This window comes from Myotis myotis, unplaced genomic scaffold (assembly GCF_014108235.1).
Source record: "Myotis myotis isolate mMyoMyo1 unplaced genomic scaffold, mMyoMyo1.p scaffold_m19_p_9, whole genome shotgun sequence".
Taxonomy (NCBI): domain Eukaryota; kingdom Metazoa; phylum Chordata; class Mammalia; order Chiroptera; family Vespertilionidae; genus Myotis; species Myotis myotis.
The window spans coordinates 30714491-30739457 of NW_023416401.1; the positions used below are offsets into that span (position 1 = coordinate 30714491).

Below are 24967 nucleotides of genomic sequence, written 5' to 3' on the forward strand. Positions count from 1 at the left end.
TACCTTCTTTGCCACAGATTGTGATTCATTAAGCCTGAAATGTAGCTTTTGATAGTTTGGGATAATTTTCCTAGTGATTTTGGTGCAATCTTTGTTGAGGATCTCTGATCTTGACTAGTATAATTTTTTAAATATATAGATTATGAGGAAATAGTCTATAATTTGATTAAAATTACAGAGCCCAGCCCGGCTGGCATGGCTCAGTGGTTGAACTTCGCCCTATGAACCAGGAGGTCACGGTTCAATTCCTGGTCAGGGCATATGCTTGGGTTTTGGGCTTGATTCCCAGTGGGGGACATGCAGGAGGCAGCCAATCAATGATTCTCTCTCATCGTTGATATTTCTCTCTCTCTCCCTCTCCCTCTCCCTTCCTCTCTCTGAAATTAATAATAAAAAAATAATTAAAATAAAATAAAATTACAGAGCCCTTGGTAGTAAAGACAGGATTTTAAAATATTTAAAATGCTGACTTACTTAGAAATAAGAAAATAAAGCCTATATTTACTTCCTAAGTGAGTAAATTTTCTTCCTTCTGTAGGTCTCCTTTCTGTGAAGAAATAATCTGTTGTCGTGGAGACCAGGTGCGGCTGGCAGTTCGTGTCCGAGTGTTTACTTACCCCGAATCTGCATGTGCTGTTTGGATCATGTTTGCTTGTAAATATCGCTCGGTATTATAGGACTAACATTTGTATAAGAATATACCTGTATTTTATTGGATTTTTACACATTGTATATTGCTGCCTGTTTAGAAGTTATTTTAAAAATCACAGTCTGGCTTGGGTGTCATATTTCAGTTTTGTATATACTTGTAGTGTTTGAAAAAAATATGTGTGTACTTAAAAATTAAGGATGAAAAACTTGTATAAATTTGAGTGGAATTTAGTATAAATTAAGTGCATATTCAATTTTAATAAATACTGTTTTATTTATAGGTATCAGTAGTTTAAATATGAATATAAAATTAACTCAGTTTTTTTACATTAATAAGTAATCAGAAAGATGTCTGAGAGTTTAAACCATAGTAAAATAAATATGATCATTATTTTTCTTAGATTGATGGTATTATTTGATATAAATTAGGAGAAATTAACCTCACAACAGATTTATTTATTACATAGGTTAAAATACAGTTTGATGAATTATCACTTTTATGGTTTACCCATGACCATAGGGATATTTGTGACTTTTCAGAGATTTATGGGAAGACTTGATGCAAGAGTAGGCTAAAACTAGTAACGGAAAAGCACAAATATTAACAAAACAAACCTCATATGAAAATACATGAATAATTTGTAAGTATTTTATTCATTATAAGAATGAACGAGGTATTTTAGAAAAAATTCAGTATATCCTTTTGTTGTGATCCTGACAAATTATTTTCTGTAGTTAATATTGGCATTCTGTTGTTGATTTTCTTTAGTCAAAGGATTCATCAGTAGCCTTTTCATGAATTCCATCTTCTGAAAACATACTTTTTTTAAATTTCATTATGATAAAAATATCAGTGTATATGTGACTAATCTAAATCAGAGAATCATTGTGTGAGGCTACTTAAAAACAAGCATATAAGAATGACTCCATGATGTTGGTTTTAAAACTGAGCAAGTTTTAAAAGTGGGCATTAAAAAAACTATAGCAGTCTGACTTTTTTTGTAAGAAGCTGCAAATGTAAGTGATAGATTTGACTGTCCTTCAGCATCTCTGTGCACAGATTTTACCTTTGTCCTTAGGAATGGTATACCAGTTGGCTCTGCAAGTTACTGTTTTCATTAGTTTAATTTACCATTGTGAATACAATTTAATGTTTTTTTAAAAATTAACTAAAGATATCTTAAAATTTACGTTTTGTTTCATTTTATTTGCATAGGATAAATATTTATGGTTTAACTTGTTTTAAAAGTATGAGAATATTCCTCTTCTGTCAATTTTCATTGAAAACAATAATTAGATGTTTCTTGTGAAACGTGACTTTAGAAAATTAGCAAAATAAGGATTAAGACTTTTTTATGCTGTTGCCAAAATTACTCATAAAGTTATCAATAGAGAAAATTGCTTGTTAGGGCTAGGAATTTTCAACTTTGGGAACAAACTATGAGGCATTGTACTATGAGGCAGACTATATTAAAATCAAGGCTATATTATCATTGAGACTGGGCTTCATTTATTTATGAGCTCCTTTGATATAAATTCTAAAATAAATTTCCTTTTTATGCACTTTAATAGTCAGGCATGAATTAACATTTTTCTCTGAAAATGGTTTATTTAAAAAGATTACGTATTTTAGTGCATTTATCACTAAAATTTCACTACTCTTATGATAATTTTTCTTTATAAAAATTAAAGTTACCTTGTGTATTTAGCTGTCATAAAAGTTGTTTTTCTATTAAAAACAAAATATTTTGATATAATGTCTCTAAGGTGTTCTTTTTGAAAATATGTACACTTACTAGTACATAGTCCTCTACTAGTATACGTTATATGTAGGTATATTTATTTAGTAGAAGAATATAAGAAACCTAGAAACGTCATTATTCTAGCATGAACCTGTTGAATAAAATTTGTTAAATTCGGTTCCAAATAACTGAACACCAAAGTGCCTTTAAATTTTTTCTAGTGTTGAATAGTGTATATTTTTAGATCTGCAAAATGTATCTATTACCTAGCAGTTCTGGAAAGTACACACTTTGGAACCATATTTTCTACTTTTAACAAAGAAGATGTGAGGCAAATAAAGTGTAGGCTTTATATTTGAAAAGAATATTGCTCATAAAGTAGTATCCTGTGCCAGATATCTGACCATCAGAAGATGTTATTTATGAACTACCAATTATTTAAACTCTTCTGATTTCATGCTTTACTAAACAAGAAAATAGCTTAGATTAGACTATAGTTTTTAATTTCATATTTTTTTCTTTGACTTAATTTCGTACTTCCTATTTAAGTAGATAAGTACAGGAATTAAGTGATCTTTTTTAATATGCACTTTTATACCAATGAAATTAGCATTGCTTTCCAGCTATTGGTAATTAAGAAGCAGATAGGCTAAAGCCTATATAAAATCTTTTTTCTTTTTTAACATATTTTTATTGATTTCAGAGAGGAAGGGAGAGAGAGAAACATCAATGATGAGAATCATTGATTGGCTGCCTCCTGCACCCACCCTACTGGGGATCCAGCCCACAACCCAGGACCCTTCAGTCTGCAGGCTGACACTCTATCCCAGTGATGGCGAACCTTTTGAGCTCGGTGTGTCAGCATTTTGAAAAACCCTAACTTAACTCTGGTGCTCTGTCACATATAGAAATTTTTTGATATTTGCAACCATAGTCAAAGAAAGATTTATATTTTTGATATTTATTTTATACTAGCTGTACCCGGCCACGCATTGTTGTGGCTCAGTCTGGTAAAATGGAAAAGAAAGAAAAGAGAAAGCGCACGTTTCTAATAAGTTTAATTTCACAATGCTTGTGGGTATACAATATTTTTTGTTGTTCCATTGTCTGTGCAGATTAGAGATTGTCTGGTTTGCCGACTCTAGAACACGCAACAGGCAATCCGTGTCTAGATCTAAACCGCACAATTCTAAAGATTGGCCGTGAGCTTTGTTGATGGTGATTGCAAACACCAATCGAATTGGGAATTGCAATCTCTTAAATTGAAATGGCATATCGGTTGGAATCATAGGGATGCGAGGAATGAGGACATCTTCACCTTTGAAAGGTCCTGTCAAGATTGTTGCTTCTACGACGTTGCTCATTAATTTTTTTACTGCAAGCCGCGTGCTGTTGCAAAGCTTTGGCTGGTTGATATTTCACAACATGATAATTGGCACGCCGATTTTCAATTGCAGTACGTGCGGTGGCATCCCTGACAGATTGAGTGAATTCAAAAATTCTGTTGGATAATTAACCGCTTCATCTGCTTCCACAACAGCGTCGACAGACTTGTATGTGACTGCCTCGCTTTGAATGTTAGACTGAACAATACTGTTAAGTTAGTAGATGTCTTTGTTCTTGGCCGCAAGAATAGCTCGTTCACTCAGCCAATCGTGATTCTTATAATTGGTTTGAATATTGGGAAATACCTTTTTAAACCAATTCTTCTTTTGATGCCACTAAATTGCAGAAGTTATGAGGCAATGAAATTAGTCCTGAGGTCAGATCAACCGGCCTTTCCGTTCCCAATTTCTAGCAATTGATGTGAGAATATCTCAGCTGATCGATTGTTTTGCAGCTGGACACGCATATTTGTAGTTAATTTTATCTACAATTTATAATTGTAAACAGAAACATTGAAATGGAATCGTAACATATTTATTATAAGCATGTGTTGCTTTTACGTCCAACAGATGGCGCTCTTTTTCAAAAACATGTTTTTACCTGTCACAGGTGTGACATCTATATAATAGTAGGTATATAGGTATATAAAAACACGCATGTATTCGAATGCAATATTGTGTCAAAATTTCAAAGCAATCGGTGAAGAACTTTCGGAGATTTCAGATTTTGAACAAACAAACATTTACATTTTTATTTATATAGATATTTAAATGCCATTTAACAAAGAAAAATCAACCAAAAAAATGAGTTCGCGTGTCACCTCTGACATGCTTGTCATAGGTTCGCCATCACTGCCCTAGGAGCTGTATCGGTGAAGAAATTGCTTCAGCATATGTCTGAGATTTGTTGCCTTTGGATTCCTCTAGTATTTTTATGGTTTCCCGATCTAGTCCACTTTATAGATATGTGCAAGCATACATATCTCTAGTAGCAGATTTGTTCTAGAACTATGTTCTGAATTTGAGTTTATCTTTTTTTTATATATCTGTGTACACAAATAAGAGTTTTTCTGTGTGGGGATGGGATTATTGGGTATGGCCATTCAACCTATAGTATGGAAAAATTTTGTTGCCATAAATGCTATCTCCATTTTAAAAAAAAAAGTGCTGTTCACTCCTTGAGCCACCATTCCAATCCAAATTTCCATTTTTCATATTAGTGATTCTGCCCAAGAGGTAGGCATCTGTTTGTCTTTTATGGTACCTATCACATAATCATATATATATATATATATATATATATATATATATATATATTCAAGTCACTGACAGATGAGGCCAAAATATTTGTTTAGGGAGAATGACATAGGGAAACTGAGGCCCTGAGAGGCGGTGAACTGCCTGAATGAGGTTCCTTGTGGTATGTCAATTATATAAAGATATGTAGAATCCTACCATTGGTTTGGGTAAAGATTCAGTAAATGAGGTATTTGGATAGTACCCACTAACAAGCATCTAGAAAATATTTGAGTAATAGTCTATATTCTGAGAATTGCTCCTGAAATCCATTTATTTACAAATTAGTTGTAACTAACTGGCCAGTTATTTGACTTTTACAAAATTTTTTCTTTGCCAAAAATGTATGGTGAGGGTATAGGAATAATGGTAAATACAAAAGTAGTTAATTGTCAGAGGTTACAAAAATCTATTCAGTTTGAACATAAGCAAACAGATTTTTCACCATTTTTAATTTTTTAACAGCTTTATTGAGATAATTTGCGTACTATACAATTAACTAACCTAAAGTACACAGTTCAGTGGTTTGTATTATAAACAGATATGCAACCATCACAGTTTTTTAGAATATTCCATCACCTCAGAAAGAAATCCTGTACTCTTTAGCTATTATTCTCCTGTCTCCCATTACCTACCCCCATCCCCACCACTCCAACCTCTAAGCAGCTACTAATTTACCTTCTATATAGATTTCCCTATTCTGGAATGTCATATGAATTGAATTATATAATAGATGGTATTTGGTGCCTGGCTTCTTTCACTTAGCATAATATCTTTAAGTTTTGTCCATGTTGTAGCATGTATTATTACTTTATTGCTTTTTGTGGCCAAATATTTCATTTCAATGACATACCATATGTGTTTATCCATTTGTCAGTCAAATAGATATTTTGGTTGTTTCCACCTTTTGGCTATTATGAATAATGCTGCTATAAGTATTCAGTATACAAGGTTTTGTGTGGGCACATGTTTTCATTTTCCTTGTGTATATACCTAGGAGAGGACTTGCTGGGTTATATGGTAACTCTATATTCAACATTTTGGTTATCTGCCAAATAGTTTTCCAAAGCAGCAGCACCCTTTTCCAATCTGACCAGCAGTGTGAGGGTTCTGATATGCCCACACTCTTGCTAACACCTATTATTATGTATTTTTTATTCTCGCCATCCTAGTGGGTGTAAAGAGGTATTTCATTGTAGTTTTTATTTGCATTTCCCTGGTGACTAATTTTGTTTAGCATCCTTTCATGTGCTTATTGGCCATTTGTATGTCTGTCTAGATCCTTTGTCCATTTTTTAATTGAGTAATTTGTCTTTTTATTAGAGTTGTAAGAGTTCTTTATATATTCTAGGTACAGTCCCTTATCAGATATGATTGGTAAATATTTTCTCCCATTCTGTGGGTTGTCTTCACTTTCTTGATTGTGCCCTGTGAAGCACTGAATTTTTAAATTTTGATCAAATATAGCGAATCTATTTTTTTATATGTTGCTGTTGGTTTTGTTGTCATATCTATAAGAATTCATTGCCCAATCCAAGGTCAAGAAGATTCATTTATCCCTATGTGTTTTTTTTATGTTTCATAGTTTTAGCTCTTACACTTAGATCTTTGGTCTACTTTCATTTAATTTTTGTATATGTTGTGAGGTAAGGGTCCAACTTTATTCTTTTGCATATGAATAGCCAGTTGTCCAAGCACCATTTGTTGGAAAGGAAGAGGATTCTATCCCTGTTGAATGGTCTTAGCATCCTTGTCGAAAATCAGTTTACCATTGATATATGTGCTTATTTCTAGACTTTTAATTCTATCCCTATTATGCCAGTCTATTCTATTATGCCAGACTAAAATTTCCGTAAGTGTAAAATACTGGCTTGGCCTAAAACTTAGATCTATATGCAGTCTTAACTAAATCAAATCTTATTAACTAATTGAAGCTAATAATTCCACCTACATTCAGAATCAGAATATCATCTCTCCTTGTTGGTTTAAAATAATTGGGGGCATGTGGGAGGCAGCTAATTGATGGTTCTTTCTCATTGATGTTTCTCCATTCCTCTCTCTCTAAGATCAATAGAAACATTTAAAACAAAATAATTATTTCAGCCGGAACCGGTTTGGCTCAGTGGATAGAGCGTCGGCCTGCGGACTGAAAGGTCCCGGGTTCGATTCCGGTCAAGGGCATGTACCTGGGTTGCAGGCACATCCCCAGTAGGAGATGTGCAGGAGGCAGCTGATCGATGTTTCTCTCTCATCAATGTTTCTAACTCTCTATCTCTCTCCCTTCCTCTCTGTAAAAAATCAATAAAATATATTTAAAAAAATAATAATTATTTCAAAGGAGAATCACCTTAAGGTGAAACATGACTTGTTTGGCCTAGTATTTCCCAGAGTCCCTCATGAATACACTGTTCATATACTTTACCTTATTCCTCTAACTTTTCCTCAGTTTTTATCAGTGGGTATGTAACTTGATCTCAAGGTAGAATAGGTAAATTTATAAACTTAAATGTTACAGAATGAAAATATTGTGGAAAACAATGGCTTAGTATATAACTTAGCAAAAAGGTATTAATGGTTATTTTCCAATAAATGTATATCTTTGCTACAGGAAAGAAAAAGTTAATTCTTTACAAGTTTATAGGGCAGAGGAAACAAATTTTGTTGTGTTCTTCTCTGGCCTATGTACTTCTAGTTCTGCATATAAGGTCACATGCTAGTTTTCATGACTAATTTTAAAGATTTTTGGTTAATATTCAATCTGATTATCAAAATTATAAAAAATAAATTTTAAATTACATTTAGGATTGGTGGTGGAATTCGCTTTAGAGGAGTGAAAATTTACAATGCTTTGATGGGGATGGAAGATAATTGCTATGGGGTATTACATCATTTAAAGTGTATAAAATATTAAAAGCTTATTCACTCATATCAGTATGTACAAATTTTAAAGCATCTGCTTGTCATGCACTCATGTTTGGTGGACTGAAGGATGAAGTGTCAGGACTTTTTTATTGCTCTGTGCAAGTTTGGAGAGACTTTGTAACACAGCAGAAAGAGCTGAGCTGGTCAGAGGCCTGGATTCCAGTCCCACCTATTTCATTTACTAGTCCTGTATTTTGTAATCTGTCAGTAGGGGGTAATAATATCTGACCTTCATGTTGTATAGCTAAAGAAGACACTTTGAAAGTATAAAATATCCCAAAAAGTTATAAGGTATTATAATTGTGGGCAATGAAAATTTAGGTTATGATACTGAAAAGAAAATGCTGTTCCATTTTTTTCCTTTTTGGTGCACTTTTCTAGGTGAATGTGCCTCTTAGGAGCAATTGTCTGGGAGTGTCTGGGATAAGCTTGGGCTGCATAGGCCGATTGTGTGCCCTGAAGGCCGTGCTCCCTGAAAGACTCAGAGCAGCTCAGCCAGCACAACCAGAGTATGAAGCATGAAGTACATTTATTCTGCAAAAAATGATAAGTAAATATGAGATGAGAAAAAAATGTCAAGGATTCCATTTTTTTAAATAAGTACAACAAAATCAACACAAATTAAAATCATATTCAGAGTAACACATGCCACCGTTTTTCACAGATCTCACAGCACTTTGAAAAATATATTCAAATATTTACTTGAATTATTCAGATATTTATATAGAACAATTATTTAAAAGTGGTGATGCCACAGACTGGCGTGGGACTCAGTGTTGAGTGTTGACCCAGGAACCAAGAGGTCATGGGTCCTATTCCCAGTCAGGGTACAGGCCCTCGTTGCAGGTGCCATCCCCAGTAGGGGGAGTGCAGGAGGCAGCCAATCGATGTTCTCTCCCATGGATGTTTCTATTATTTTCCCTCATGGATATTTCTATTTCTCTATCCCTCTCTCTTCCTCTCTAAAATAAATAAAAATGTATTAAAATAAGTAAAAGCAGTGATGCCTCAGAATAAAAAAATAAAATCAGTGACATATTTGGGACAAAATATACTGTACATAAAAGGTATTTGAACCTGAGAAAATGGAAAGGTGCTAAGTTATTCCACATTATTTCTTGAACTCCTGAAAATATATTGATTTCTGATAGCCTTTGAGTTATCAACAGTCACTTTCTAGGAGTCCTGTGATGATGGATGGTGGGACTTATAACATTTCAAAGGGTTATGATAGTCATACAAAAAGTACTAGAATTATACTGTCTTTGTGCAAAAACATCAAGTGTTTAGGTTTTTAATGACTAGATTTTTAATAGAACAGCTAGGATTTTTAAGATTGATCTTTTATTTTTTCTGCATGCAGAAGAAACATCAAACAACATTCTACTTGTCATTTTGCCTCAACTTAATTTCATATTAGCTCACAAAGGCAAGAAATTTACTTAGGAAAGGAAAAAATTCTGTTGTGAATTTGTTTTAAAGGATAAAGTTTTTTTTTCCCTTCCCTAAGTGATAAATTTTTTCTTTTTCAATTATAGTTGACATACATTAGTTTCAGGTGTACAGTAGTGATTAGACATTTATATACTTTGTGAAGCGTTTACCCCAATAAGTGATGTTTTTTAAAAATTTACATTTTAGGAAGAAAAACATTATGGCACTGAATCACAGGAAGGTTATATACTATAGAAGGGCTTTCATAAATTTGTATTGGGGGGAAAAAAGTCCATCTTTCAAATATAAGGTTTGGATTTGTTTCTTCACTTCCACTCTTCCTTCTTCCCCTCGTTATCTTTACCTGGAGATTTATTTACTGTCCTATGCCTCATGGATTCTTCAGTTTATTAATTCACTGAACTTGTCTGGAGGGGGTGGGGGTAAGGTTAAGGACAAAAATGCAATAGGTTTTTGGCTGTAGTTATCAGTGCAACATGGCAGCAATATCCCATAAGGCCAGAAGATGGTGATGTTGTCTATAAAAGTAGACCATTTCCAAGTTTTTCTGCATTGTTGAAACTATTTTAAAGCTCCCTGCATTTTCAAAATTCACACAGGATCTAAACTTTTAAAATAGGGATTTGGGGGAATGTTTTTCCACGTTTTAAATCTTTTCTAAATCATATAAGAAATTAGACCTTTTCAGGGTTTTGACAGGCATATAGTGCATTTTCACAGACAGGATTATGAATCCATCACTAAGTGAGGTTACTTTAAAGGGTTCTGTATCTCTTGTAGTGAGTTATAATAAGGTGCCCAGGGAGAAGCTTTTTTCTCCCTCTTTAAATTTCTTACGGTTTATATCCTTTTGCTTTTCTTTCTTCTCCCCACTCCTGCTATATGTATTGTGGTATCGTAAACATTAAGAATCGACGGTTGTAATTTCTACGGCAAGATAATATTGGTAAGTGTGCAATGTCTAGTTTCGCACATAAAGCTGCCTTTAAAAGATTTATTGGTACTTAACTATGAATAAATTTACTTGTTTGATGCTTTCAGCTCTGTAGGATTCTCACACAGGCCTAGCCTCAGAGTGAAATGTTGCCAATTAAAATTTTTACCAGTGAGTGATTATTTTGTCTAAGATTTGTATTTTTTGCATACTTACTGAGTCCAGCAAGGCCCAGGAGTATTTTTTATTCTATGGCTAATTGCCCTCCATTCAATTTTGCCACTGTGTTGTCACTTCCACATCTTAGGAACAGACTAGGCTGGCTGGCCTTTGATGACAGTGGTCATTGCAGACATCTTAGTGAGATGTACGAACATTACAAATGAATCTGGAAGGAGGCTGATACTAACGTCTGCGAACTATTTACCACATAAGCTTATATCCCAGGCCCTGGGCTATGCGTTTGGGAGAAGTCAGTAAGCAAAACCCATAGATCCCTGTCCTCGAGGAGCTTACACTCAAGTTGGGAGCGGAGTAGGAGGTATTCAATAAACAAGGTGTCGAAGTAAATGATATGGTTTGTTGGTGGCGATAGCTACCCCAAAAAGGAGCAGCAGAGCAGGGTGCAGGGCGAGGGCGCGGCGAGGCCCCAGCACACCAAGCAGCCCGATCAGGAGAAATCCCCTCCAGGGTTGCGGGAGGCGCGGGAGGGGGCCCGAGGCCGCGCTGCTGCCGCAGACCTTCACTTCTTGGGCATTCACTGCAGGCTGGGTTCGAGTCCTCCTCACGCTGTCGGCACGCCAGTTCCGCCGGGACTCGGTGCCAGTGACCTCCCCATTGTGCTGGGGTGGCTACGGGCGGACGCGGCCGGGTCCGGGGCACAGCGGCAGCCGGAGCCCCTGACCGCGCGGACCAGGGGCGGAGAGCGCGGCGGCCCCCGCTCGGAGCGCGGCGGCGGGGCGGGGCCGGCGGACGCCATCGCGTCGGCTCGGGCTGGCGGCGGCGGCGGCCTGGTCCGGACCGTCGCGGTGTCCTCGCCGCCCTCCGCTCGCCCACGGCTGCCCAGGCCCTCGCGCCGGCCCCCGCCTGGTCCCTCGCGGCGGCGCGCGCGGCCGGGTAGGGCGGAGCCGTCCGGGGATGAGGAGGCGGTGGCGGCGGCGCGCCAGGACGATGCTCCGGGGCTGAGGAGACGCCGGCACAGGCGCGGGCGGTCAGCGCAGCGCCGAGCCGCGGGATGGCTCAGCCGGCCGGCCCGGCGGGCGGCGGGGAGCCGCGGGCGGCGGCGGGCGGCGAGGGGCCGCCGGAGCCCGGGGAGGCCGCGGGCGCGGCCGGGGGCTCGCGGGACGCGCTGAGCCTGGAGGAGATCCTGCGGCTCTACAACCAGCCCATCAACGAGGAGCAGGCGTGGGCCGTGTGCTACCAGTGCTGCGGCTCCCTGCGCGCCGCGGGCGCCGGCCGCCAGCCCCGCCGCGTGCGCTCGGCCGCGCAGATCCGCGTCTGGAGGGACGGCCAGGTCACCCTGGCGCCCGCCGCCGGCGACGCGGGAGAACCGCCGGCCTCTGCGGGTGAGGTCGCCGCCCCGCGCCCCCATCTCCCCGGGAGGCCCCCCGCCTCGGTCCCCTCGCGGTTCCCGGGCCCCGCCCTTCCGCCCCGCGACCCCCTGCTCCCGTCTCCCGCGGCGGACCCCCGCCGCGGCCCATTTCCCCCCGCCGGTTCCAGGCCCTTCGGCCCCAGACTCCTCCTCCCCTCACTCCCCACGGGAGACACGGGCCTGGGGCCCACGGGGGAGGGGACTGTGGCCGAGCTGGACCCTGCGCAGGTCAGAGGATGGGGTGGGGGCGGGCAGCGCACAAAGGGTTGTGGGGCGGGCGGGCGGGCGAGGGGTCCGGCCTGCGCGGCCCCCCCCCCCCCCCCAGCAGGACGCGGACCTGCGGCGGGTGCTGGGGCGCGCACCGCCCGGCCCGGGGCAGCGGCCCGCGGCGCGCTGAGGGGTGGGGTGGGGTGGAGGGTAGGGGGGCCCCTCTGATAAGCTGTGTGCACACTCCCCGGGCCTGGCGGCGCACCTGTGTTTGTGTTTGTGCTGTGGTAGGTGCTGTAAAAGGCTCACCTGCGATCTTGTCAAGGATCGTTAATCGGGTGTCAGGAAAATGACACCTTTCCGAATGAGTAGTGATCTAGTATTTTTTTAAAAATTGGCCACAATATTCTTTCGGTTTGGAAATGTAAAGAAATCTGAGTCCCGAGGAGAATGCTGCTATTTTGGTAGATACTGAAGATGAGATTAAAATACGATTTCTTTAGTACATAAAAGTTGTAAATTAACTCCTATTTACCTGTATATTAAAATTTGTTGTGATGAGAAAAAGTCTTGTAAAGTAAAAAGTAGACAGGATAGCAGATAAATAGGCAAAGTGGGTTTTAGGTCATTGTGTAATGTGAATTCTCAGATTATCACATACACATCAACACATAGCTGGGGCTTACTCACATATTTATTGAGGAGGAGGAGGTGGATAATGGTTTCTCCTATCAGTTTTACTCTAATTCCATCTTTTGAGAGTCAACTCATAAAAACATTAAAAAAATCCACCCTCTTCTTTTAGCAAGTTGATGGAAGTGTCAAAATGCTTAAGGTGAAAGATGTAATTCAGAACTAGTCGGTAAAATGACATTTAATGAAAATCCTTCTCTAAATTGAGTAAATAGAATTCAAGATTATGTTGTCAGTCCTTTCAATTCCAGTAGAACACTTGTTAATTATTTTTAGTGTCAGGTGTAATTTTTTAAATATATTTTTTATTGATTTCAGAGAGTAAGGGAGAGAGGGAGAGAGGGAAATCAATGATGAGAGAGAATCATTGATAGGCTGCCTCCTGCACGCCCCAAACTTGGGATCCAGCCAGCAACCCAGGCTTGTACCCTGACCTGAATCACATGGTGACCTCCTGGTTCATAGGTTGACGCTCAATCACTGAGCCAAGGGGGCAGACTAGAATTTTTTTTTATTTAAAGCTAGCCTTCGTGATTCTTTTGAAATTATTTCAAAAATTTTTAGTCTATTTGATCTATTTATTGTGTTTAAACTTGGACTTTATATTAGTGGGGAATACTTGCAATTATTTATTTACAATATATTGTATGATATGAAAAGATACATTTATAAAATAAAGCAAAGCTGTGCCTTGAGAACCAGTGTTTCAAGGGGAGATGGTTGTGTGCAATCTGCTTTTAGATGCAGCATTGGTAGTGGGGATTTCCTGAAGGCACAAATTGTCTCTTGAATTTAATACTGAAGAGTAGTTTAAGTCATGTTTGTGGACTTACTAGTAGTTTAGTTCTCAAAGACTTGGATTCTGGTGGTAGGTGTTTTGTTTTTTTAATCAAAACCTTATATCGAGATGAAAATTTTTGCATCATTAATATGAATGATAGTATGTTGACCTCAATGTAATATACTGCCTTTATGGAGAGAATAGTAGAGTTCTTTCCTGCGGCAATAGTAATACACCTGTAATCCATCCTCTTCCTTCTCAGTTTGGCTCATGACCTCTGCTACCAATTGTGGAAAGAGCTCAAACAAAGTTGTTATAGTCTTGAGCATTTTAGGGTGATTTAATTTAATATTTTTTTATAAAAATATATTTTTATTGATTTTTCACAGAGAGGAAGGGAGAGAGATAGAGAGTTAGAAACATCGATGAGAGAGAAACATCGATCAGCTGCCTCCTGCACATCTCCCACTGGAGATGTGCCCGCAACCCAGGTATATGCCCTTGACCGGAATCGAACCTGGGACCCTTCAGTCCGCAGGCCGACGCTCTATCCACTGAGCCAAACCGGTTTTGGCCATTTAATTTAATCTTTAAAAAGTTCATACAAAAGATTATATTAGACAGTTTATTTCCTTCTAGGTTTTAAGAGTAGTTGCATTGCTATGGAAGGCACAATGTCTTCTGAACATTTAATTCTGATTCTTAAAAACGCTGTTTAATTTGGTACTGTGCACATTTGTATAAATTCTGTTTTTAAGGGAAAATGGTCATTGTGACATCTTCATTCTAAGAAGCAGTTTTTCCCCATTGATGATTATATGTTGTCAGCAATTAAAAGCACTTATATTTTCACGTGCAGTTCATTGAGTTATTTTCTAAATGGAGGTTTAGGGAAATTGGGTGACTTGCTCAAATTCATATTGGTACCTCTTTGAATCAAATTCAAGTCTTTTAACCTCTAGAGTTTGTAATATTGTGAAATGAAACAAATTTGGTTTGAATTCGGATCATGATTCCTCCTCTTCCTAGCTGAGTGACCTTGAGTTCAGTCTTCTCATCTGTAAAATGAGATCGCTTTCTTCACAGAATAGAAGTTTCAGTTAGATAATATATGTGACGTGATGAACACACTTCTCGGTATGGAGCAGGTCCTCCGTAAGTTTAAGTTCTGGTCCTCCCCTAACCCTGCGGTCCTTTCACACCACCATGGTGCCTGTGATCCAGCTGTTTGGGACAAATGTCTGGGTCAGGGTTTCTCAGCCTTGGCACTATTGACATTTAGTCTGAATAATTCGTTGTTGTGGGAGCTGTCCTGTGCCTGCATAGAATGTTTAGAAGAATCCCTGGTCTCTACCCACTATATGCTAATAACTGTCCACCACCTCCCCCTAGTCGTGACAATAAAAAAAGTCTCCAGACATGGCCAAATGTCCGTGGGGGCAAAATAATCCCCTATTGAGAGCCACTGGTCTAGCAAATACATGATGGGTGGTGCTCAAAATGTGTTCAGTGTGGAGAAATGGATCCTGTCTGTAATCCTCAAGCGAGTGAAATTTTCAGCTGGCCGCTGCTTTTGCTGCTGTTGAGTAGAATGAATGAGTACTATTGATTCTTACCCCTATCAGCAACTTTACTCCACTTAGTGCCATAGAAAGAAATAGCACCTCAAACACTTTCTTGACTTGTTTTGGAATTTAATGTAGTACTAATAGACTTTAGTTCTTGCTTACTTTTAGCATTATTGATACATCCAGAATATTCACATTCAGTTTGAATTAAGAAATTAGAAATATTTTGTAAAAAAAATAGAAAAATGATGAAACGTGTGGGAAGCATGGAAGTGAGACCAATATTGGAAGAAAACAATGAAGAATAATTTTATTTAGCAGTCCTATTCTAGGGGTGGGGAACGTCCGGCCGGCCGCACAAGCCCTCGAAATCATTTGGTTGGGCCCTGCCACGCCATTAGGGGTGAGTTAAATGTTTGACCAAAGATAGCAGGCTAATTTTTAAGTTGATAATTTTGTATGGCCTGCAAATGATGTTATAAATATCTAAATGCTCCCAATGTTTATGTACTCTTAGTCATAATATGACCTTCTTGTTTGGTAAAAGTTTATTATATACAGGTTTTCACAAAAGTGAAGTTTTCACTTTTATACCATGACTAATGAGTTAAAGACATTCAGCCTCTTGAAATACAAACTGCTGTTTGTCAGTGTACTGGCATTTAGAACACATTTTGATATACACATTCTTTAGAAAGTAGTCATTAATGGAATTTAGGTTGTATTCCAGATCTTCACAAGATTAGAACACTTTTTTCCTGGGATGCCACGAAGAATTATTAATAAAGTAGTATTAGAGATGAGACTCATTGTATGGACTCAGCAGCCTCATAGGCCTAAATATCCATCTAACAAAAATAACTTTTTTCAGATTCTGGTTTCAAAATTTTTGATGTACCTTTAGCTTTAAATGTGTAAAGAACATTAAAAAATTATGATCGTATCTTGATTTAAAGTAACCTTAAGATTGGTGACAGGTTTTCCTAGGAGGAACAATGGAAGCCTGCGTGCATGCTAATAAAGGAGTCCCTTGGTGTAGAGAACATTCAGGCTTTGTTTGGAGTTTGAAAAGGGGATATGATCAGTCAAGCTTATCAGGTTCATGCTAATTTGGTGGGGGAAAGGGTTTTGGAATAATATACTATTTGATTTGAAAGAAATAATATTTGTGGAGAAGATTGAAATAGTGAAATCATGTTTAAAAACATTAATTTTTTGTTTTCATTTGGTATATTTCCCAAGTGTCTATGTCCTGATCATTAAATGAAAGGAACACTTGAAATGTATGTGTATGTGTTTAGGGTAGAGGTTGGGGATGGATGACATTATTAGGGGATTGGTGAAATGCTTTTCAATTACTATAATAGGTAAGAATTATTCCATTTGAACAATATGTCCAAATATGTGGGTTTGGTTCAGTCTTAAAAACATGCATTGAGGCATGCATATTAGCATAACCAAAGGACACAGACACGATGGTGGTGGGGGCTTGTCCTCAGGGATAGGAGTGGGGTGCGGGGAGGAGACACGTAATATTTTAAACAATAAAAAAAAAGAAAAGAAAAACATGCATTGAGTTTCTACTATGTGCAAGCAGTGTTTACGTTTCCATGGTTGATGTAAACATAAATAGTTCTAGTCATTAAAGAAGAGAAAATAAGACATAAACACAGTGGTACATTTATCATGAAGCTCATGCAGCTTCAACTCAAAGCCCACTCATTTACACAGGCCCTTTCTAGGCTCCTGGGAGTAGCTTTAATACTATGTTCAGATGGTCATTTGCAAAATTAAGATATTTTAGTTATCAGTTCAGATTGGAGAGAGAGAGAGAGAGAGAGAGAGAGAGAGAGAGAGAGAGAGAGAGAGAGAGAGAGAGAGAGAGAGAGGAGAGAAAGGAGAGAAAGAAACATTGATGTGCACTCTACTAGATGTTGAAGATACAGAGGATGAAAGTGCACCCATACCTTCAGGATGATCACTGGTGCATAAACTAACACTTACAGTACAATAATTCCAAACAGTAGAGACATGCACAGAAAACTATGTGAGCCCAAGGGAGAGAGTGACTTGCTCTGCTTGGTGTGATGTTACACAGGTTTCACAGAGATCTATTTTCTGGAGGTCTTCAAGGATGAGCAGTGGGGTAAAAGGCGAAGGACATGTTAAGCAGAAGCAGTAGTAAGCACAAAGGATTAGCAATGTGGAAGAAGTATTAAAAACACACAACAGTAATGCATGCAGTGTGCCAACATCCACTTCCCCATATCAAAAGCAGACACTGCTTAATCCGTGATTGCATTTTTGCTGCTAAATTTATAAGCAGCTTCAGAGTTCTTAGCAGGGTGCTTCAGGCAGTCACTACCAATTATTTGGAGTTGGCACATGAGGTTAAACCTGTTTGTCTTCTATGCTGTGGGCACCTACTGCGCCCGGAGCATAGGATGTGTGTGGGAGTGGTGGAGAATGAGACAGGCTGGTGAGGTATGTTGGCTAGGATGAGGCTGTGAAGGATTTTTGTGCCATACCACTGAGCTTGTATTTATAGTCTGTATAGGTGGTGTGTAGCCATGTAAGGATTATCGCAGGAAAATGATGTAAGCAGATTACTCTTTGGAAAGATTACTGGGAGCTTTGTAGAATATGGATTGAACTGGGTAAAACTGAGGGCAAAGACACATAGGCATCTCATTCTATTATTAGGTCTCAGTAGTCTTTAAGTTGCCAAACCAGTTAGGAAGTGTTATTGCTGTTCAGACCTGAGATGATGAAGCTCTGAACGAGGGCAGTAGGAATGGAGACGAAAAGTTAGATTGAGAGTGATTTAGGAAATAGAACAGAGCATGGCTCTTTAGTTTTTGCTGTGAGAAAGAGGAAGGAATCTTGGAAGGCTTTCAGATTTTCTGCCCTGGTGCCTGGATGGTAGGGAAGACAGGAGGGGCAGGATAGGGCGGGAAGATGATGACTTATACTTGTTGGACATTAAAATTGGCCTGGAAAAATATTTTTTCTATGGAGTCATGTTGATTCTTACCACGTGCCTTTGCTCTTCTAGAAGGTTGCCAATCAGTTGTTTAATGTCACATGGTAACATGGAAAGAACATACGAGTTGGTTGCAAAAGTGGTTTTGACTCTTGGCTCTGACTCTTGTTATCATCACTTAGTCATAACCTGAGGCAAGCCATGTAAACTTTCTGACTACCTATTTCTTTCTTTTTGTTAAACCTTACCCAAGGATATTTTTTCCATGGATTTTTAGAGAGAATGGAAGGGAGGGAGGAAGGAGTGGGAAGAGAGAGAGAGAGAGAGAGAGAGAGAGAGAGAGAGAGAGACAGACGGACAGACGGAAGTGAGAAAAACACATTGATTGGTTGCCTCTGCCTGCACCCTAACTAGGAATCGAACCCCTGACCCTTTGGTGCACGGGCTGACACCAACCACCAAGCCATACTGATCAGGGCTGACTCCCTATTTCTTTATCTGTCATATGGAAATAGTATATGTCCAGCCCTTACAAAATTTATAAGAACCAAATGAGGACATTGATGTGAGGGCATTTTGTCAACTAATACATGCTACACACACGTTTCTCATTGAGCATTTCTTCCCTTTGTAAAAAGAGTATTTCAGGGTACTTTGATTCAGGATTGATAAAGAATTTCTACAACAATCTCTGGTACATGCGTGAAAGTCCGCAAAGTGATTCTCGAGGCTGAAACAATTGGAAGTATCAGCCTTCATATTACCATTAGATTTTAGTTACCGTAGATTTTTAGCATAGATTGTAATGGGCTAGGCTAGGGAGAGTCTAGTACAGTGGTTCTCAACTTTGGCTGCACATTAGAATCACCTGGGAATCTTTTTAAAATCCTGATTTCTGGGCCTCATCCTCCAGAAATTCTGTTTCTTTGTTAATGGGGTGAGGCCACAACATTAGTAACAAAGAAACAGAATTTCCGGAGGATGAGTCCCAGAAATCAGGATTTTAAAAAGATTCCCAGGTGATTCTAATGTGCAGCCAAGGTTGAGAACCACTGGTCTAGTAGAATGTCAAGGAACGTTTAGTGTTTGGCCACCATTTGTAGTTTTAAATGATTTCTATATAAATATTATGTATTCTTGAATTTAGATTTTTCCTTCACTTTACCACTTTCTAACTTGCTTGATATCATATTCACTTATAATTTAATTTAGCCTCTTGAATCCTTTGGGGAGTGAACAGAGGCTTTTTGTCATTAATAATATAAATATAAATATGACTTTCCCTCTGAACTCTTGGAACCAATTTCATTTGAGATCTGTAAGATTACATGAAATAGTTGGCCTATTTATTGCTGATGTGTATAAATTTAAATTTTATTGGTTGGAAATTATTAAAGTTCATTAAAAATTTGTTTAATGATAGTTCTTTAACTCTGACCTTTTGTGATTGATGATATAAATATTCTATTTGTAATTTAAAGAACTTAATATTTCACTCATAGGTATAGTAAAAATGTGTAACTTGTGAAGTTAGTTACAGAAAGAAGGTGTTCTTAATATATATATATACTAGAGGCCCAATGCATGAAATTTGTGTACTAGGGGGGCCCTCAGCCCAGCCTGTGCCCTCTCACAGTCCGGGAGCCCTCGGGGGATGTCTGGGGAGCAGGCCTAAGCCGTCAGTTGGACATCCTTAGCGCTGCCACAGAGGCGGGAGAAGCTCCTGCCACTGCCACTGCACTCGCCAGCCATGAGCCCGACTTCTGAGCTGCGCTCCTCCTGTGGGAGCGCACTGACCACCAGGGGGAAGCTCCTGCATTAAGCGTCTGCCCCCTGGTGGTCAGTGTGTGTCATAGTAACCAGTCATTCCCAGTTGTTCTGCTCTTAGGGTCAATTTGCATATTACCCTTTTATTATATAGGATAGAGGCCTGGGGCATGGGTGGGGGCTAGCTGGTTTGCCCTGAAGGGTGTCCCAGATCAGGGTGGGGGTCCCGCTGGGGTGCCTGGTCAGCCTAGGTGAGGGGCTGAGGGCTGTTTTCAGGCTGGCCACACCCCCTTCAGGGACGGGGGTCCTGCTGGGGTGCCTGGCCAGCCTGAGTAAGGGGCTGATGGCTGTTTGCAGGCTGGCCATAGCACCTTCAGCGTGGGGGGATCCTGCTGGGGTGCCTGGCCAGTCTGGGTGAGTGGCTGATGGCAGTATGCAGGCTGGCCAAGCCCCCCAGTGGGGACCCTCACCCCATGAGGGTGTGGCCAGCCTGGGTAAGGGGCTGATGGCTGTTTGCAGGCTGGCCACAGCCCCTTCAGGGTGGGGGTCCCGGCTGGAGTGCCTGGCCAGCCTGGGTGAGGGGCTGAGGGCCGTTTTTAGGTTGCCCACACCCTCTTCAGGGAGGGGTGTCCTGCTGGGGTGCCTGGCCAGCCTGGGTGAGTGGCTGATGGCTGTTCGCAGGCTGTCCAGGGCCCCCAGCCACCCAAGCTCCCAGTGGAGGCGGGCTGGAAGCAAGTATCTGGGGTTATTTATCTTCTATAATTGAATCTTTGTTGCCTTCAGTGGAGGCCAGAGCCGGCCAGGGCAGGCAGGAAGCTTGGCTTCCTCCATCGCTGGGGCAAGCAAGCCTCCTGCTTGCTCCAGCTCTGTGGCTGCCGGCCGCCATCTTGGTTGGGTTAATTTGCATATAGTTGCTCTGATTGGCTGGTGGGGGTGGCTTGGGGCATAGCAAAGTTATGGTTAATTTGCATGTTTCTCTTTTATTAGATTAGATGGTTAAATAAAAATGTATGCCTATGTCGTTTTTAGAATATACACAATCTTGACAGAGGATAAGTAAATATTTGGATAAGTGGATATGGATGGCAGTTATGGTGCTGTATCTAAAGGACCTCAACTTTGGGGATACAAGTACCTGAGGTAACTCTCTGACAGGGTTCCTTTTGGCTAGGATGGTCTCACACATGATCAGATGCCACAGTGGCAGAGTAGATTCAAAGAATACACAGTAGTATATACGAAATGCATGAAAACTAGAATTCTTCAATTGACAGGAAATACGAGAACATTTGGGATTGGCATTTACTTTTTATGGTTTGGTGTGGGGGAGGTACCCCTCCAAGTTCTTGCTCTTGGGAAAAGTGATATAGTGCTGTGCAGTCAGTGTATTTTTGAGGTTTCAGTTTTTTGGCATACTTAATATCACATGGGAAAATTTTAATCAAATATACATTGTTTACAGAAAGAACCACAACTTCCATCATACTGTCCCTAGCACAGGACTGTCAGAAATGTGGCCTCAGCACTGTCACTCCCTTTTGTTCCTGTAGCAGATGTTGCTAAATGGACACAGTCACCTCCCACCTCTTATTTGCCTCAGAACTTTTATGAAGGTAGCATTCTGGTCAACCACTACCAATCCAGTTAAAATTGGCACAGGAGAGGAAAGCCATTTGCAATAAGTACAAGCTTTGAGTGTTGCCAAATTACATAAATAAAGATATATTTGAGTTTTGTTGAAAAAAGTTACACTGAAACTGAAGTAATTATTTTTCAGTGGAATATACTTGACATTACATGATATTTGTTCTGTGAGATGATAGGAAGTTAGTTAAGTTTGCTGAATAGAAAGAGGAAAAATAACACTAATTATTAAGAAAACATGTTTAAAACTTTCATTTTAGAGCTGGGTCAGTTATAACATGCTTGTTTACTCTAGTGCATGGAATGGGTTTGGAGGGTTTGGGATCTGGACCAAACTTACTCCTAGATCATTGGGGGGTGGCAGTGATGTTGATGAGACCTAACTTCATAGAGGGACAGAAATCAGGGGTGTTAGTTCTGTAAAGCAGTCAGCCTTCCTCAAGAAGTCCAGATACAGAGCTTGCTCATCTGATGAGCATAGTCGGAAAGGGCAGATAATCCTACATAATAAAAGGCTAATATGCAAATCAACCGAACGGCAGAACAACCGGTCACTATGACATGCACTGGCCACCAGGGGGCAGACACTCAACGCAGGAGCTGCCCCCTGGTGGTCAGTGTGCTCCCACAGCGAAAGTGCTGCTCAGCCAGAAGCCCTTAGCTGGGCTCATGGCTGGCAAGCGCAGTGGCAGTGGCAGGAGCCTCTCCCACCTCTAAGGCAGTGCTAAGGATGTCTGACTGCCGGCTTAGGCCCGCTCCCTGCCATCACTTGAACATCTCCTGAGGGCTCCTGGACTGCAAGAGGGCACAGTCTGGGCCGAGGGACCCTTTCGAGTGCATGAATTTTGTGCACCGGGCCTCTAGTAGCTGTAAATCAGAGCCATTAAGTGGTCTGTGCTGGGGAAGCCTGGTAGTTGGTTTAGTCACTGATACTGGGTCCAAGGGCTAGACGGTAGTCCTTAGGAAGATGACTGGCACTAATAAGCCAAAGCTTGTTTGCTTTCTTTTCTTTTTTATGCTCTCTTACTCTGGACCTGCTTACACACACTTGCTTACACACTGGTGGCCATACCCACTTTTTGCTCACTCACTCTCATGCTGGTTCCCACTCACACACACATCCACTTGCATATTGGCGGCCTCCACTCTTGCCACATTTGTTCACATGTCCACACACATATATCCTTTGTTTATGAATTCTTTATGACAGACATTTTATACTAGGACTAGTTTGTTTCGTAAAGCCATTCTATAGCAATTTATAGGAAGACATTGGCTTTTCTGTTTCCTGGGAACTTGTCTAGTAAATCTTAAGAGCATATCAGATGTTTCAAAATGAGTCAAAAAGAAGGGTCTAAAACAACTTTATTACCCCTTTAAAATGCTCATAACTTTTTAAAAATTGATTTCAGAGAGGAAGGGAAAGGGTGAGAGAGATAGAAACATCAATGATGAGAGAGAATCATTGATTGGCTGCCTCTTTTACGCCCCCCACTGGGGATTGAACCTGCAACCCGAGCATGTGTCCTTGACCAGAATCGAATCTGGGACCGTTCAGTCCACAGGCTGGTGCTCTATCCACTGAGCCAAACTACCTAGGGCAAAATGCTCATAACTTTTGAGAAACTCTGAAGTTTTGCCTTGCTATGTAACTTATCCCTCTACCTAGTGTTTAATTCCTTTGACAATGTGGAAACATTTTGAAACTTAATGTTTAAATATAATTTCAGTTATTTCCTGTCATTGTATGTCATCACATAGTTAATCTAACCTTCTGACTAAACTCAACCTAATAAAAATCAGTAAAATCATAAAGTTATTTTATTGAAAGAACTAATTCACTGCATTTAATAATTTGAAATCTTAATTAGGCCTACCATCAGCTTAGGTTACTGGAATTGTAGAAAATAACACCATGGGATTCTGAGTGTAGAGGGACTTTTCAGGTCTGGTTCTGTAAAGAGAAGTGGCTAACTTTTGAAGGAAAACTAAAAAATTTTCAAATAAAAATTCTTTGGTGCCATACTGGCAGTTTCTAACTTAAATAATGAATGTTTTCCCATGTTATAAGTGGTATGTAGCTGGGACGGCACCCCTGAAATCCTGTACCCTAACCCCCTGACCCCTGCAAGTGGGAATGCAAGAACAGCACAACTACAAGCAACACATGATAGGAAGTTAGGAGCCTTGGAGTCTACTCTTCACTCTGCCATTTTGTGCAAGTCATTTGACTCCTCAGGCTCAGATTACTCATGAATGGATTAGGCAAGGTCATTTCCAAGGTTTCTTTAAACTCTGCTGTCATGTAGTTGGGATTTTCTGATTCCTGGGTCAGAGTGTAGTTGGTCAAGCACTTCATACTCACCACCTTTCCATATTTGCATGACTTAGTTCAGATTGAATAACCAAAAGATACTGTATGTTCTCACAAAAATTTTTGGTTTTCTTATAGGAGAGCATTTTCAGTTTTATAATGGAGGTCATTAAAAAAAATCTTAGTTCATAGGACTTGTGCCCTTTTGACATCACTCTATCATTCTTTCAGCACTTCATTACTTTCTGGTGCAAAAAGATGTTCCAGCTTATTTTATAGCTAGAGGCCTGGTGCATGGATTTGTGCACAGGTGGGGCAGAAACCGGCTCTCTGACATCCCCTGAGGGGTTCCAGATTGTGAGAGGGCACAGGCCAGGCCGAGGGACCCCATGCACCGGGCCTCTAGTATGCATATAAGATCTTTGATTAATCTCTTCCCGCTCTCCACCTCCCCCCTTCCCTCTGAGATTCATCATTCTGTTCCATGTTTCCATGTTTGTGGTTTCCCTGCTGGTCAGTGTGCGTCATAGCTACTGGTTGGACGGTTGCTTAGGCTTTTATATATATAGATAGATTGCCAATTTCCTAAGGAGTCCTGGTTCTTTAGAGGGGGAATGGACTAGGTGTGCCCTTTCATATTGGGATGTTGTTGCTTCTCCTTCATTTGGAGGGCAGAGCTGGGAAATGTATGGTTTTTTTTTTGAAGTTGTGTAATACCTCTAGTTCTAGTTCACTACTGCAGGGCATTTCCTCTCCTTCCCATGTTTGGTTTGTATATTCCTTCTCTCTCCGTAGATGATGCCCAGCAATATCTCTGTAGTTACTTATCTGCTCAGAGCTACAGTAGATACAAAATAATTTCAGGATTTTTCACCAACACTACTTACTATCAGCAACAAACCTACTACACAAAATTCTAGATTTCTTTGTAATTCTCTTTACCTTAGGATCATATAGCCCTGGCTGGTTTGGCTCAGTGGATGGAGCGTTGGCCTGCGGACTAAGGGGTCCTGAGTTCGATTTTGGTCAGGGGC

At 40.2% G+C, this 24967-nt stretch overlaps 1 protein-coding gene across 14 annotated transcripts in view; it reads left to right on the plus strand.

Moving 5' to 3' along the window:
- Positions 1 to 24967, plus strand: part of LOC118663754 (centrosomal protein of 76 kDa) — a 149492-nt gene that overhangs the window by 20455 nt on the left and 104070 nt on the right. For 11 of the 14 annotated variants that reach the window (XM_036323683.1, XM_036323688.1, XM_036323691.1 and 8 more), the window contains exon 12: positions 539 to 654. In XM_036323683.1, coding sequence (XP_036179576.1) covers positions 539 to 654 — 116 coding nt within the window. Of the gene's footprint in view, positions 1 to 538; positions 2367 to 11354; positions 11951 to 24967 lie in introns of those variants that run through there. The other 3 variants (XM_036323694.1, XM_036323692.1, XM_036323693.1) reach the window with 3 other exon arrangements.